Source organism: Mustelus asterias, chromosome 9 (assembly GCF_964213995.1).
Source record: "Mustelus asterias chromosome 9, sMusAst1.hap1.1, whole genome shotgun sequence".
Taxonomy (NCBI): domain Eukaryota; kingdom Metazoa; phylum Chordata; class Chondrichthyes; order Carcharhiniformes; family Triakidae; genus Mustelus; species Mustelus asterias.
In genome coordinates this window covers 81,584,992-81,602,083 of record NC_135809.1, presented here as the reverse complement: position 1 = coordinate 81,602,083, position 17,092 = coordinate 81,584,992, and the positions used below count along the sequence as shown (strand labels likewise).

At 40.2% G+C, this 17,092-nt stretch overlaps 1 protein-coding gene across 7 annotated transcripts in view; it reads left to right on the top strand.

The window, feature by feature from the left end:
• Positions 1–17,092, top strand: part of LOC144498775 (activating molecule in BECN1-regulated autophagy protein 1-like) — a 409,078-nt gene that overhangs the window by 265,135 nt on the left and 126,851 nt on the right. For all 7 annotated transcript variants that reach the window (XM_078220425.1, XM_078220422.1, XM_078220420.1 and 4 more), the window contains 2 exons: positions 11,818–12,006; positions 13,427–13,581. In XM_078220425.1, coding sequence (XP_078076551.1) covers positions 11,818–12,006; positions 13,427–13,581 — 344 coding nt within the window. The remainder of the gene's footprint in view (positions 1–11,817; positions 12,007–13,426; positions 13,582–17,092) is intronic.

Here is a 17,092-nt window from a genome sequence, read left to right as displayed (position 1 = left end):
TCCAATACTGTAGTATTGCAGCCACTGAAATATTTGTTTGTAGAATATGAAATTGCCAGAATGATTCATCTTCTGGACTCTGGTTTGAATTCATTTCCGTGGCTCAATTAAGTTGAATGTCTTTTGAAGCACATTGTGCCATCATGTAGTTAGCAGTCCCTGTTAAGAAAATGGACATTATAATCTGTTTCAAACGATTTTTTGAATGTTTGCCATTGCGTCAGGATAGGTATTCTTTTTCACTCCTCGTATTGGGAGTACTTTTAAATCTTTGGGAAATTAGCCAGATAAACATCAGGTCGAACTCTTTTATATGTACATTTGCGCACGTGCGCACACCAGATTTTATTGATTTTCAGCCAATATTTGAAACATCACAAATGTTTACATGCCCACTGGAAGCCAGTGCCACACTGAAGAGAAGTTCAACATTACTGCGTCCTTCAGTTTTGTTACAAAATCAAATAGCTTTCAGAAGAGTTTATTGTGACTTAGAGCAAGAACACATTTCTGTATGTTTGGTTGGAGAAGTTCCACTCCATTGAGATTGAATTTTCTAGGAGCCCTCAAGTGCTAGCTCTCTGTGGGTTATTTGAATTGGAGAACTCCTGTTTTTCTCTGGCAATCAATCCTCCAAAATGGATACATAGTGTGGACGTTTTATCTTCCAATCAGGGATACACTCCATTTTAAATGAACAAACCCTTGATTAGCCCTTCTGTTTTATGCTTAGTTGTGAATGCAGTAAACCTTTCCTGTTTACTACTTCTGAAACCCGACAATATTTTTCTGTGTGCAAAACGACTGTTGGAGGTTGAAGTAAAATAGAAATGTCTATAAAGAACTTTTTTAAAAGAATAAGCAATTGACATCAAAATGAGAGAGGCTAGCTGGTATTGGTAAATGTGGGCCCAATGCTTTTTTAAATTCCTTTAATTCTCATTTTGCTTAATTTACCATGGTACAAGTAAGGAATATTGTAACTATGTTGCATTTCTGTAAGCTCCTACTTCCAGAGCTTTAGAACAGTCCAGTAATCAGATTCTTGCAGTCTTTCACCAAACTATAATTAAAAGAAATACGAAAACCATGCAGCAGTCTGCACGTACCACTTCTGATGTTGCATTCTTTTCTTAGAGTTGTCATGTCTCAGTTAATTAAAATATGCACCCATATGCACCATCGCCTTTAACTATTACCATGCAGTAATCCAGATTGCAAGTGTGAGGTATGATAGCAGAATTGGTGCTAATTTTTCATGTGTATGATTTCATGGAACCAAATGTCAAACATAAACGTTTGAATAGTCTACAGTTAATCCCTTTTATTAATCTGGCAGGTTATGATGAAAGCTACCTTACAAATTTTGCTTTTACTGCGACAGAATTGGGGTTAAGGATTTTCAATTATCCTAGATACCACAGGGTTACAGCACTGGACAAAAACAGTCGCTTGCTTTGCTTGATGTCTTCTAGGTTGTCGAAGCCAATGAAGTAATTTTGATGGGAAGTCACTGTGGTAATGAAGGAAAATGAGACAATTTGCACATAGCAAAGTCACACACATGGCAATTAAACAAAAGACAAGATAATCTATTACTTCCACCACTGAAGGTTAACTGTGGTAATGTTTTCGCCCCTTGAGCCTGTTGTCTGTAAACAATATGGATGGATGGATTTCAACAAAACTTGGAACACAGGGTGAAGCCCAAGTAAAAAGTGGTTCACTTTTGGCAAAGGTACTGATCCAGATCCACATTTTTTTAAACCTGAAGATCGGGCAAAAGGACTGTGTAAAAAAAAATATTGTGGGTTATTTTATTTAGAATATTGTTAATTGTTTTAAATAGTTGCGGATTGATTCAACTGTTGTCGAATTTGTCACAGCTGTCAAAATGTGAATAGAGTTTTCAGAGAAGGTTGTTGAATGTTAATGAGCCTAAGGCTGCCTCAGTGAGATGGAAATTCAGGAAATTTCACCAGGCTAGACTCCAGCAACTCCAAGTGATTGGTTTGGAGCATCTTTGAATGAGAAATTACCATGTGAACATTTTTTGTGAACTTCTATGATTAAGGCATATCAGCTATTGTTTCCCCAGCCCTACTGCTTTGAGAGCTGTGAAAGTTAAAGTAACAGGAATGATTTTCTCAATCAATTAATTTGGTCCAGAGTGCAAATCAACTCTGCATGATAGAATGTTACTGAACATACTGCAAAGTCTTGCAATTGAGTAATTTCTTCATAATTAGTTTTGGTATTCACAGTTGAAGTGTTCCATACATACGTGTAAATGTTTATATCTATCAGACGGAAGATGGGGAAATTCTTGTAAAAAGGTTGTGTAAGGGAGGGCATAATCAGCCAGATATTTTATCATCCTGAGCCTCCTGTGATGTTCTGAGAAATAAACCAGGTTACTTCTGTTATGATCCCAGCTGATTTTACTGGACAAGTCAGATCCCAGGATAGAACCTGGCTTGATACATCATTATTTAAACCATGGAGGGTATTTACTGAACAGATTCACAGAAGTCTGCTGTTGGCTTTTTAACAAAAAGATAAAGGGGGCAATCTTACAGGCTCATCCCGCCAGTCAAGCGTGGCAAACTGGTAAGATCGGGCGAGAGGTGAAAAATTGTGTCGATGTTACTGGCATGGATTGCCCAGCGAAATTGGCTTCATGCCCATAAAGGACACAAGCTGATTTCAATATTCATTTGCTCATTTACATATAATTCGTGAGTCCCGGGCTCTATTGTCCGGGTTCACTTGGCCTTACCTGCTCACCAGTCAAGGTCCTCACCAGCAAGGATCACACCTGGTCCCCACCTGGGTGATGTCTAGGGCAGCGATTGTTTGGGGGAGGGGGAGACTATGTCCGGGGTGGCGATCAGGGGTTGACAGGAGATCTCTCCTGTACACAATGTACTGGGAGATCAGGGTGCCTGTGCAATGGTGCCCCTAGAGCTCAGCAGCCCGCCTCCCAGCAAAAATAAGCTCCGTTGCTTCCCCTACTGGTGAGAATTGCATCTGGGCTTTTTTAACTGAGTGTCATACAATTGCGACCGGGAGCTCAGCCAAAAAATTGGTGGGATTCTCTCCCTTTTTCACACTTGTTTGGCACTTAGAATTTTTTGGTAAGATCACCACCAAAACTTTTATTACACAAAAAACATTCATTATATTACACCGGACAACGAAAAGGTTGGAACGATTTCAGCACATACGCCAAAACAATTACTCAAATTCTCACTATCCCTTTTATCCCAGAAATACCCCTACAGATCCAACACTCCAGTGAAGAGATCCAACTTTTTTCACACCAAGCTTAGAGTTGGTTCAGCTGAGGTTTCTATTCCAATAGGCCTCTGAACGTTCACCAGAAATCCTTGGTATCTCCTTTGAGATCCAGAAAACTCACTCTAAATTCATTATTACATTAACTTTAGAGCAATTCATATGAGTTTCTTGAACTCATTTCTTCAGCAGTCTGGCATCATTTTCAACTAGAGTCTTAGAACTTTCTGTTTTCGTTCAATCATGTATCCACACAAACTGAAACTGCTTTAGTTCACTCTTGTTGCCTCTGTGTGGGTCCTTTCCTCTGCTGCCCTGTTGCTTGGCATCAGCACAGTTTTTCTACTAATATTTGTTTTAACTTCCCTAAACTACTAACCCCTTGGTTACCCTTTTCTTCGGTTCAAGAATCCTAAAACCTCATTAAAAATGCACATACATAAACAGGGCTTGGAGAGTTCCCTCTCCATCTCAAAATAAACCTCTAAAACAAAACAAAACCACGATTTCGCCTTTCTTAACAGACAAATTAAACAGTATAAATTAAACTTGCTACATCTTATTCTTAACACCTCTTCTAATATTACTTGCTATACTGAGTAACAATAATAGTGAAGTTCATGTGATAGCAATTTGCATCTATTTCAATAAACTGTTCTACTCTCGTGTCACGAATATATGTCAATCCTAGTGGCAATGACCAAAGACACAATTAATTATTAAGGTGTTCCCTCATAATTCAGAAATTGAATGCACTGAGAGTTTTGTATACATGATATGTATCTATTCAATCGTGGTTTGTTTTGAACTGAGGGCCTTATAGTTGTTTCCTACTCTGATAATTGGATTCACCATTTTTGCCCCCATCGATTGCTTTACTGTCACCCGCTGGCTGGTTTCACATACGAAGAATAGTAATTTTGGCAAAAGCAGCAAGTTTTCCAGCAACCCTAGAATTATGTCACGATATGGCATACATTCATCAGGAGAAGAAAGAGATATGAAGCACAAGTGAATTCATATTAAATGTTTTATAGCAAGCTAGTTCGCCTTGCCTCACCTATTCAGTGGCTGCTTTAGTAGATAAGGCAAATTTATATTAGGCTCGCTGCTGGTTGCACACTCTCCCGAGGCTGGGAACTAGCACTTTTCTGAGGCTCATGTCAAAGTAGCTTGAAAAGGGAATAAGTTCATAATTAAAGTGCTGATTATTATCTGACAAATTAATTTTGCTTCGTTCTGAAGTCCCAGCTATGTACAGATGTATAGGAATGTTGTTAAAAGCTTACTGATTTTATGCAGATCATTATGTTATGTATTTTTCTTATTTGGCCTCATGATTTCTGTTTCACTGTAGAACTGCTATACTTTAAATCTATTCTCTGAAAAATTCCCATCTGTTTGGTGCGTATTGTTCACAGCAGTGCTGCGGAATCAGGTTAATTGAAGTGTTTGATATGATCAGCTATAATTTACATTCTAATAGTGTGGTACAAAGATAAGATAAGCGTGCATTTACTACTCCCCAGGGATTGTTTCTAATATACTATCCCAGTGATATACAGTTGTACCTTTTCTTGCTAATTGTTGTAAAGGTAATAAAATTCTCAATTACTCAAATGGTTGGCCGGATCCACAGGAAATATTGTGTTCCGTTTCTCTTTGCTGGCTTCCTGAAGTATAGTTAGATTATTTGCTAGCATGGTATGTAGAAAAAGAAACCAAGAGCCATTTTTAATTATTCTCAAACTCTCAATTTTTAAAATTTTCTTCCACCTCAGTGTCTCTTGCATATTTATAATGCAAACAGAGCATGCCTTTGGCCCCCACCACCTTCTACCTGGAATTGCAGCCTCAGCCATCTTAAATTATTGTTATAAATATGGCTTTTCATAGAATCCTGAACTACCACTGACTGACATAAGTTGTGATGTGGAGATGCCGGCATTGGACTGGGGTAAGCACAGTAAGAAGTCTCACAACACCAGGTTAAAGTCCAACAGGTTTATTTGGTAGCAAATACCATAAGCTTTTGGAGCACTGCTCCTTCGTCAGATGGAGTGGATATCTGCTCTCAAACAATGCACAGACACAGAAATCAAGTTACAGAATACTAATTAGAATGCGAATCTCTAAAGCCAGCCAGTCTTAAAGGTACAGACAATGTGGGTGGAGGGAGCATTCAACACAGGTTAAAGAGATGTGTATTGTCTCCAGACAGAACAGCTAGTGAGATTCTACAAGCCCAGGAGGCAAGCTGTGGGGGTTACTGATAATGTGACATAAATCCAACATCCCGGTTTAGGCCGTCCTTGTGTGCGGAACTTGGCTATCAGTTTCTGCTCAGCGACTCTGCGCTGTCGTGTGTCGTGAAGGCCGCCTTGGAGAACGCTTACCTGAAGATCCAAGGCTGAATGCCCGTGACTGTATTCAGCCTTGGATCTTCAGGTAAGCGTTCTCCAAGGCGGCCTTCATGACAGCGCAGAGTCGCTGAGCAAAAACTGATAGCCAAGTTCCGCACACATGAGGATGGCCTAAACCGGGATGTTGGATTTATATCACATTATCAGTAACCCCCACAGCTTGCCTCCTGGGCTTGTAGAATCTCACTAGCTGTTCTGTCTGGAGACAGTACACATCTCTTTAACCTGTGTTGAATGCTCCCTCCACCCACATTGTCTGTACCTTTAAGACCTGGCTGGCTGTAGAGATTTGCATTCTAATTAGTATTCTGTAACTTGATTTCTGTGTCTGTGCACTGTTTGAGAGCAGATATCCACTCCATCTGACGAAGGAGCAGTGCTCCGGAAGCTTATGGTATTTGCTCCCAAATAAACCTGTTGGACTTTAACCTGGTGTTGTGAAACTTCTTACTGCCATAAGTTGCCCATGTATCCTGCAATACAATCGTGCACTGCGTACTTCGCTGTCAAGTGGGTACCAACTTCCCTGCAGCACCATTACTGCCGAGTCGGTACCAACTGCCCTGTGGCCCCATTGCTGCTGAGTGGGAATCGACTTCCCTGCAGCCCTTTGCCCATCCTCACTTTATATGAAGTGGATTGGAGTAATCCATTATTTTCTAAAACATTGTTCAAATTCACTGAACTTTCTCAGAGTTTATCTTTCTGGTTTTAGTAGTTGATAAAAGTATTTCTCAAATATTCATTCCAGACTTTGCTTTACAGTTCTGTATTGATAACTCGGTTGAAGACATTAGTTTGTATTGAAGCTAATTTCTTATTTACAATTTCCTCAGGCTGTCAACAGAGATAGCTTATCATTCTAGTCGGATATGAAGCACATGCATGTACTTGGTAATCTTGTTCATCAGTAATAAACTAGCATTCATTAAAACTGATTGAGATACTGCTTCGTAATGCATATCTAGCCTAAAGAGGAAAAGGTAATAATCACTGTGCCAAAGGATTAGGATTCACTTTCCATCTTTTGTTGAGAAATGGGAATTTATTTTTGAGGGAAGGATAAAGAAAGTCATAAACACACCACATAATTTGTATAGCCGTAAATTAAACTGCCATTCTAATCAGGTAGAGTCTTACAGAGTCTGTGAGAGTCCACAGAGATCCTGTGGCATACAAATTGCGGAACCAATGGTATAATCTGGTCATGGTGATGGTTCTTTAGTTTTGTATGCAATGACCTCCTTGACTCAGCTCTTAGTGTCTGGCACTTTTGCACAAGATAAGTTGGCAAACCAGCTAGTAATGCAGCACTATTTGTGCTTGCATATTAAATAAGAAATTTGGGAAAAGCCTTCTCTCTTGTCCCCTGTTTAGATCAGCCCAAAGAAGAGAAATACACTGCTGCATTGCACCCTGGTAGCGAAAGTTTTGATCCACTGAGGTACAGATTTTGCTTTTTTGAATGAATGGTGTAACGAAGTGTGTAAGTAAGCATAAGTCTGCTGCCTCGATTTTGTCATGAAAGGGGAACAGATTGATGCAACCAGTTGATGGTTGCGACAAGCAAGTGGGAAGGCAGAGAGAGAGCACAATCATCTGATTCTCATGCTGAACCTGTTGGACTCTCTATGACAAAATGTGAGAGTAATTGTTCATCAATTTGTGATCAGTATCTTGTTGAAAGACCGGGGGGGGGTGGAGAGAGAGAGAGAAAAGAAGAGAGAGGGGGGAGGAGGTAGGGGGGGCACTAAATGGCCTGTACTTGAGTCCCCTGCCGAAAGCAGTGCAACGGGCTGGAAGAATCCCCCCCCCCCCCCCCCCCCCCAGCTGTTTTGTGAAGTTATATGTGCTCTGGAAATTTGAGAATTCATCTTTTCAGCCTCCTCTTTGTGCAATAAGAAAGTAAGTAGGTAGCCATTTTGGTCAGTTAACATGCTTCCAAAGCTGTCCAAGTGTCAAAGCAAGTTGACTCATTATGCTGGAACTATGAAATGTGATTACGGTTCCTCAGTTTTATGCATTATTGCATTTAATCAGACCACATGTAGGGTTGCCAACTCTGACTGGACATATTCTAGCAGATGTTGTCGCTAGTGATGTCACAGAAAGGTGGTGGCAGGAGCGGATTTGGGTACACTTGAAAATGCTAACTTATTCCAGGGGATCATCTTTGTCTAAAATCATAGGCTGGTTATCAACAAGTACAGAAGAAAAGAGATCTGAAGGGCTCAAGAACTCTGGATATCAATGGTTCAGGGCTACAGTTTCAAAATCTAACCAGTGGAGACCAATAATGAAAAGGACAACTCATGTAGAAAAATGATAACTCAACCACACTAAATTTATTTCATTAGAGTTTCTTCAGGTTACTGAGAGCATCAGCTGCACAAAGTTTACGAATGCCTTTCCCACTAGATTAGAAACCTACCAAGATCAGTTTTTTTAAAAAAAACTTAATTCACAGTGGGCATCCAAGATACAGCCTGAAAATGGTAGAAAAACAGCAATATCCTGGGGACGGGATGGTAATGGAAATATAGCCTTTTGCCATTTTAGTGAAGGAGGCCCTGACCCAAACCCCTCTTTTTTTAATCAAAATAAAAGCTACTGCTTTGATTTTCCAGCATCAGTTGTAGTCGAAACAGTCACTAACAGCTGCTCACATCTCTACAGTCACCACCTACAGGACCCTGCCTAAAGAAATTGACGCAAGAAGTGCACATTTTTCTGATGATGAGCCCCCCACCCCTAATTTTGAGCTGTACTGGGTTCAAGTGAATCCTACCTGTAGACTCACAGCCACAGCTGCTCCTGGATTATTAACAAGTCCTGGGCCTCAGCTGCTACAACCAATTAAAGCCACAGTGCTACATTGCTGCTCTTTCTGCTCCATTGTCTAAATCTTCTGCAAGCACTGAGGGCACAGTCACAGACCCCATGCATGCAGTGTTAGGTATCTGCATTGAAGATGGCATAGTCCAAACAAACACAGAAGGCAGAAAGAAAGCTCTACCCAGGCAAAGTCCAGCCTGTGTGAGTGCTCCCTTTGCTTTTGGTGTTGTTTAAAATCTGGAAGGCTTTCTTTGGCTACTGGGAGATTAATGCTGATTCCAAGAGACTCTTGGCCATTCTGGGAGGCTCCTGGTCATTCCAGAAGGGTTGACAACCTGGGCAACATGAGTGACAGTGATGGGTGCTTTTGCACACGGGGAAGTTGATCAATCAGAGGATAATTTAAAATTAGTTGCTTCTGGCCTATTGTAGAACAGAAGCAGCAGGAACCTGGGAACATGTCATATTACTGACCTCTTTGGGAATATTTTGATGTGGAGGCATCAAAGATGAGTAAAAATGAAGTTGTTGCATGTGATATGTTGTTAGTAAAAATGATCCTGGCTAATGTGTACATTTTCAGGTTGCTGGTTTAATGCCCTGTTTATCATGAGAATTTAATATTTCCCAACTGTTAAAATACTTGTGGAGTGATTGTATATTAATTACCGACAAAACCGGATATACAAATAATTTTTTGTCCGTTTTTTTTAACCAAAATGCAGCTTTAAATTTGTTATCGAAATTAAGACAGCCAACGTTTTGTTTCCAGGCAACTATAGTTCTCTTTGTCTCCTCGTCAAAGCACCAATAAAATTAAAGAATAATTTTAACTGGACCACACTGATCACCAACTAGACTGTCATTTCAATCCTCCTTTACTCCCTTTTAAACACAACTGTTATTTGACATGCTGAATGCTTTAGTTATTGGAAAATTGATCCTTTGATTTGAATGTAGTTACTCTTATAATCTAGTAAAATATTTTCTGAAGCAAATATGTATGTTCTTTTAACATTTGTCTTGCCAGTCAGCATTGTAAATGTATTTTATTTAATCATTAGCTATTAGATTTTATTTCTGTACTGTCATCATTGTCCACATCATAATGTCTTGTTTGTATCTGAATGTGCTATATAATGTGTGGCATGGGAATTAACCTCGAGTTGGAAATGTGTGAAGCAATAATACATTCTATGCACTCTGTGTATTGAGACTAGGCCTACAGGCAAATTAATATGTTGTTTTCTCATCTTTTGCAAATTGTCCACAGCTGAAAAGACAGGTGGGAATTCATCCCATAGTGCCACTTTAAAACTGGTTTGTGTTAACTTAACCATCCCGTCCTACAGAGCAGTGCTTGGTTGGCACTTCCTTGCAGTGATGTGGGTGAGATTTGGCATGCTGTAAGCACAGATTACCAATGCGAGCTCATATCCCACCAGACTGACACCGTGCACTGGTGTAACAGATTCCAGTAGAAAATGTTAGCAGTACTCAGCAAGTTAGGCAGCATTCATGGAGAGAGAAACAGTTTCAGGTTTGTGATCTTTCAGCTTGAAGTTGGAAATAAGTAACTTGTTGGACACTTTATCAAATGCCTTTGGAGGTCCAACATCAACAGCATTACCCTCCTCAATCCTCTGTTATTTTTATCAAAAAACATAATTCCTTCTATTGATAAGGGTCTGCAGCTTGGCAGGGGATCAGGGGTACTCGGTCTCACAATCACCTCCCAAAAACCACAAAATCTGGAAACATAATACTGTGGAAAATTCTCCTGAATAGACTCTAGGAATTCTTGTTCCTCTCTGCACTTATCTCAGTCGATATTTGGATAAGTCCCTCATTATAACTGCTCTATAATTCTTTAAGTTCTCTGTATCTTTCCCACTAGTTGGTGACATATGGACCACACCAAGCAATGTAATTGCACTTTGCTTGTTCCTTGGATCTAACCAAATAGATTTTGTCTTTGACCCTTCTGGGACATCCACTCTTTCCGGCACTGCAATGTTTTCCTTAATGTTGCTACCACTCCCCCTTTCCTATCTCTCCTGAATGCGTTGTATCCAGGAATATTTAATACACAGTTTTGGCCTTCTTTGAGCCAGATCTTTGTTATTGCCACAACATATTTCTACATGGCTATGTGGCTATCTGCATCACCAACCTTATTTACCATACTCAGTGCATCTGCAGACATTTAGGCTTTATTATTTGTCTTCTAATGCTGAACCCACCTAATACCTTACTTTTTTTCTACTCTAATGCTGCCTGTCACTCCCAATATTCTTTACACCTGGATATACCTCTCTAGTATTACCTCCTGGTATCCACACCTCTGCCAAGTTAATTTAGCCCCTCCCCAATAGCATTTACAAATCATCCCTCGAGGAGCCACCTGGCTCTATTTAGATGAAACTTATCTGGCTGTACAGGTCCCATTTCCTCTAGAACTGATCCTAATGTCCCAAGAATCTAAACCCTCCCTCTCCCCAAACCATCTCTCCAGCCAAGCATTCATCTGCTCTGTCTTCCTTCTTCTATACTCACTTGCACGTGGTGCCAGGAATAACCTGGAAATTACTATTTTTGAGGTTCTGCTTTCTAATTGCTGACCTAGCTCCCTAAGGTTGGACTGCAGGACCATGTCCTTTTTTCTACTTATGCCATTGGTATTGATGTGGACCATGACTGCTGGCTGTTCGCCCTCCTCCCTTGGTGTTCTGCAGCCACTCATTGACATCCTTAATCCTGGCACCAAGGAGGCAACATGCCATGCTTGATTCACATCTGCAACCGCAGAAGTGTGTGCGCACGTGCGTGTGTGTCGCACACTAGGCCTCTTGCTTCTTGATCACCTGGTAGTCATCTATGCTCTTTCGCCCTGTATATTCTTAAGCTGCGGGGTGACCACATCGATATAAACATGCTCCAAACACAAATCTCTCAACCTTGCAAATGCATCTCAGTGAGGCCAAATTCGGCTTTTATATATTTGGATGAAAAATGTGAAGGAAATGACTGCTGTTCAGATTGGTATATGGGTGAAATTTAACATGCAGAAATTCTCAGGTTTCTGCTGGGCTCGTTGGATACATAAAACTTCATTAAGCTGACGTTTATTTTATGTGCATTAAAACTATGTATGTATAATCTTTCAAATAATCAAACTTTTACTTTTTTATGATTTTAAAATTATTTGACACAACCTTTTTGCCTTTTTATTGTTCTTATCTTTGTTTTTCTCAATCTTCAGCCTCAGTCAATGTTCTAGTCCAAAACTGCAAGATCTACAATGATGCAAGCTGCGACATTTCAGCAGATGGACAGCTTCTGGCTGCATTCATTCCCAGTAGTCAGCGTGGATTTCCAGATGAAGGCATCTTAGCAGTGTATTCCCTTGCCTCACATAACCTGGGCGAAATGTTGTATACAAAGCGATTTGGTAAGTGTATTGGAAGGAATACAGCACTGCTTTTCATCTTTTTGAGTTTTAAAATTCTATAGCCCATCATTTAGTCTCATTTCCTTTTCTTCGGTTCAGAGTTAAAGACCAGCATCTGTACTGAATGAAAATAATTTACCTGATTGTCAGTTAAAACAAACAAATTTTTAAAAAATCTTTCTGAATTTAAAAATGATTTTTGGGCTTCAGTGCAATGAGTAATGCGAAGTTCCCAACATCCCTTACACTACAAAATCAATGATGAGGCTATGATTATGGAGCTATAATAATGAAAAGGAGTTTTTTAAAGGCTTACCTCATAGAGGTTTTCCAGATTATGGAAGGTTATTCAAAGGTAAATAATTATTTCTATTCAGTGAAATATTAACAAGAAAGCAATATTTTAAGATAATGATAAAAATTAAAAGGATAAGTTTTTCAGCACTTTGAATGTGAGCTTTTTCACTACAAATCATTTTTGAAGCAAATCAAGCCCCAATTAGAGAAATTGACTTGGAAAAGAGAAATATTAGCACCTAGGAAGAACTAGCAGGCAAGTGAAATTAGACAAGATGGGTGATGTGGTTATCAGGAGCCGCGCACATAAACGTGGTGGACATCCACCTTCCAGATAGTCATAAGGAAATTTATGGGACATTGAGACCAACACAACTCAAGTTGCTTCCAGTGCTAGCACACAATGAACCTACTGATCCCCTTAGGGGAAACAACCCTTCTCAAAGAATACCTAAGAAGAGCTAACAAAGCAAGCACTTCCACTGACACAGGACATTTTTTTAAAAATCCCACGTGCTCATCTGAAATCTCATAGTGCCTGTACACTCCACACCTCACTGTCAATCGCCCCATCTCTTGATGGCATGCCTCCTGGTTTATTGCTGACGTCACCAGTCTGGCAACTGATGCAGGTGGTGAAATCTGGACAGCCCTCAACTGTTTAGGATGGGCCCAGGAAGATGTGGCCACTTTCTCCACATGTGTAACATGAGAAACAGCACAAATTGTGACTGCGGCCACTCAAGTCAGGTCATCACCCATATATTAAACTTCTGTCTGAGATCCATTCCTGGTGACATCACAATCACTTGCACTGAAGCTGCTGAACAAATTGTTAACCCCGACATCAAACCATAACTGTATCCTAATTCTATTGCACTGAATATTTCTGTGGCATTGGACTGCTGCTATAACCAGTGAATATATGTTTTCTGTAAGCGGTACTTTGATTTTGTGAAGTTTCAAAGCCTGTATGACATTTTAAAATCCGTACCTTACAGGGCATGCTGGGAAAGCAACTTAAGAAAAATAATAATAGTACTGTTTGACCTGTAGGAGCAATAATTGTTTGAAAGACGATCACAGCCAGACCTAAACTGTCTTGTTTAACTCATCCCCTCAGGTCCAAATGCTATTTCTGTCAGTTTGTCTCCAATGGGAAAATATGTGATGGTTGGCCTGGCCTCCCGACGCATCCTGCTGCATCCCTCCACTGAACATATGGTGGCACAAGTCTTCCGATTGCAGCAACCCCATGGCGGAGAAACATCAATGAGAGTGAGTCTTAAACTCTTAGCTATCTAATGCTTTGTTGCCAGCAGGTAAAACTGCAGGGTTCTTATTATCTTCTGACAACAGCAAGTTTTAATGTATTGATTGACTGACTTGTCTTGGCAATTATGCCTTTGTTCAGATTATTGCTGAATTCTTACCAGTGAGAGATTGGCTAATATACAGGAAATGTCTTGTTGAGCTTAGTGTAGCAACTTGACAGTCGTATTTTTCACTTTGTAAACTTCATGAAGTGTATAGCTGATATAGAACATTACTTCAAATGAAAACTAGCTATAGCATTTTTGAAGTATAGTTACTATTGTAATATAAAATAATATACAAGTGCAACTTTTGCTTTCTAAACCATGCAAGTCTTTGAGAAGGAGGGGACCTTGAAGAGGCCAAGTTGGATCATTCACTTAGCACTTCTGGTTGAAGCTAGTAGCAAGCATGAACCTTATCTTATGGGTTTGAATTCTAGGCTTTATTATCATTAAGGATGAGCGTTCCCCGTCATTAGTTATTTAATTATCCTTTGTAGTTTTAATTGACAATTACAGCCTTGCATGCTTGTGGAAGCTCTTTGAAAGAGCTATCCAGTTTGTTGCACCCCCTTTGATCTTTTCCTCATTCTGCTACAACAACAATATATTTATATAGCACCTTTAGCATGATAAAGCTTCCTAAGGAGTTTTACAGAAGCATTATAAAACAAAGTATGGCACCAAGCCACATAAGCTGTTTTGCCACATTAATAAAAGCTTGGCCAAAGAGAGAGATTTTAAGTGTTTTTGAGAAGGGAAATGAGGGGGGCAGGTGGAGTGAGGAATCCCAGAGCTTGGGTCTAGGCAACTCAAGGAATAAAGGTATTGAAATTGGGGATGCACAGAGGCCAGAATTAAAGGACTACAGGTTGTGGGGCTGGCAAAGATTGCAGAGATAAGGAGGAATATGGCAATTGAGGAATTTGAAACCAGGGTTAGAATTTTAAAATCAAGCTGTTGCTTAACTGGGAACTAGTTCAAGGAGGTCAATCAGTACATGATCAAGGGGGGGAATGGTTCTTGGGTGCGAGTTAGGTCACTGGCAGCAGAGCTTTGGGTGAACTTGCATTTACAGGGGGTTGGATGCAGGAGGCTCTTGGAATGGTCTACTATAAAGTAATGATTGCTTCATCCACAGGTGAGCTGAGACATCAGACAATGTTATGGAGGTGGATGTAGGCTATCTTACTAATGGCACAAATGGGAAACTCATCTTGGGATCAAGGTTGTAAACAGACTGGCTTAATTTCAAACTGTTGTCCGTGAGAGAGATGGAGTTGGTTGGTAGCGAGGGAACGAAATTTGGAGCAGCACCAAAAACAGTGGCTTCACTTTTCCGGGTATTTAGTTGGAAGAAATTTCTCCTCATCCAGTATTGGATGTGGGATAAGCAGCTATATTTACAGTTATTTTTAATTCTAAGATTTTAATTACAGAATTGAAAATACAAGAAATGTAGCTGATTCATATGCTAATTGTGTTGTTAGAATCGCACTAATTTTGGCAAGTGATGAATATTCTGTCACACTCCTGATTTGTGTCTTTTAAGTAGTGAACAGGCTTTGAGAAGTCAGGAGATGGGTTACCCTCGACAGAATTCCAAGGCTCTGATCTACTCCTGTAGCCACAATATTGATATGGCTGGTCCAGTTTCTGGTCAATGGTAACCTCAAGGGTGTTGATAATGGGAGATTCAGTGATGGCACTGCCATTGAATTTTTAATTTTTAAAAATTTCATTTGTGGGATGTGGGCATCGCTAGCTAGGCCAGCAATTATTTCCCATCCCTAGTTCCCATTAAAAAGGTTGTGGTGAACTGCCTTCTGGAACCACTACAGTCCCTAAGGTGTAGGTACATCCACAGTGCTATTAGGTAGGGAGTTCCTACTGAAAGGAACAGTGATTTTTTTTTTTAGTTCCAAGTCAGGATAGTGAGTGACTTGAAGGGGAACCTCCTGGTCGTGGTCGTCCCAGATATCTGTTGCCCTTGTCCTTCTAGATGCGAACGGTAGTGGGTTTGGAAGGTGCTGCCATAGGAACTTTGGTGAGTTTCTGCAGTGCATCTTGTAGATAGTACACACTACTGTCACTGTTCGTTGGTGGTAAAGCGAGTGAATGTTTGTGGAACGGTAGCAATCAAGCTGCTTTGTTCTAGAGGGTGTCAAGTTTCTTGAGTGTTGCTGGAGCTGCACTCATGTAACCATAGTATTTATATAGCTCGTCCAGTTCAGTTTCTGGTCAATGGTAACCCCAAGGATGTTCATGGTGGCAGATACACCAATGGTAATGCTATTGAATGTCAAGGGAAGATATTTGGATTTTCTCTGGTTGGAGATGACTATTGCCTAGCACTTGTGTCTCGAGTGTTACTTGGCACTTAGCAGGCCAAGTGTGAATGTTATTCAGGTCTTGTTGCATTTCGGCATGGACTGCTTCAGGATCTGAGGAGTTGAGATTGGTGATCAACATTGTGCAGTGATCAGCAAACATCCCCGTTTCTGACCTTATGAAAGAGGGAATGTCATTGATGAAACAGCTGAAGATCGTTGGGCCGAGGATGCTATCCTGAGGAACACCTGAGGTGATGTCCTGGAACTGAGATGATTGATCTTCCATAACCACACAATTTTCCATTGTGTTAGGTATAACTCTAACCAGTGGAGAGTTTTCCCCCTGATTTCTATTGACTCCAGTGTTGCTCGAGCACTTTTATGCCACGCTCGATCAAACGTGACCTTGATTTCAAGGGCAGACACTCTTACCTCACCTCAGGCTCAGGTCTTATGGGGAGGTAATGGCCTGGTGGTATTATCGCGAGACTCTTAATCCAGAAACTCAGCTAATGTTCTGGGGACCTGGGTTTGAATCCTGCCATGGCAGATGGTGGAATTTGAATTCAGTAAAAAATATCTGGAGTTAAGAATCTACTGATGACCATGAAACTATTAACTATGATGGAAAATCCCACCTGATTCACGAATATCCTTTAGGGAAGGGAATCTACCATCCATTACCTGGTCTGTCTTACATGTGACTCCAGAGCCACAGCAATGTGGTTGACTCTCAACTGCCCTCGGGCAATAAATGCTGGCCAGCCAGCGACATATTTCCCATAAGTGAATTTAAAAACAGTCTTTGTTGTATTGACTATTTAAAGTGAATTTATCTTTTTATCTGAAGTATAATTTGCCTGTTTGTTATTGTTTAATTTGTTGTTTCTGATTTGTGTTAAAATAATAGCTACAAAAATCTTCTGGTAATGTTTTCATTTGGCAGCCATTCAGTAAATTTGGGGATTGTAACAGTCACCACCTTTTTCTCCAAATCGAACTCTGTCATGTTCTACCTGACTTAGTCATTTGATCCCCAATCTTCCTACAGCTTTCTTCTTCATTTCAACCACACATTCAATTTTTGTATCATCTGCAAGCTTCTTAATCATCCCCCTACGTTCAAATCCAAATTATTGA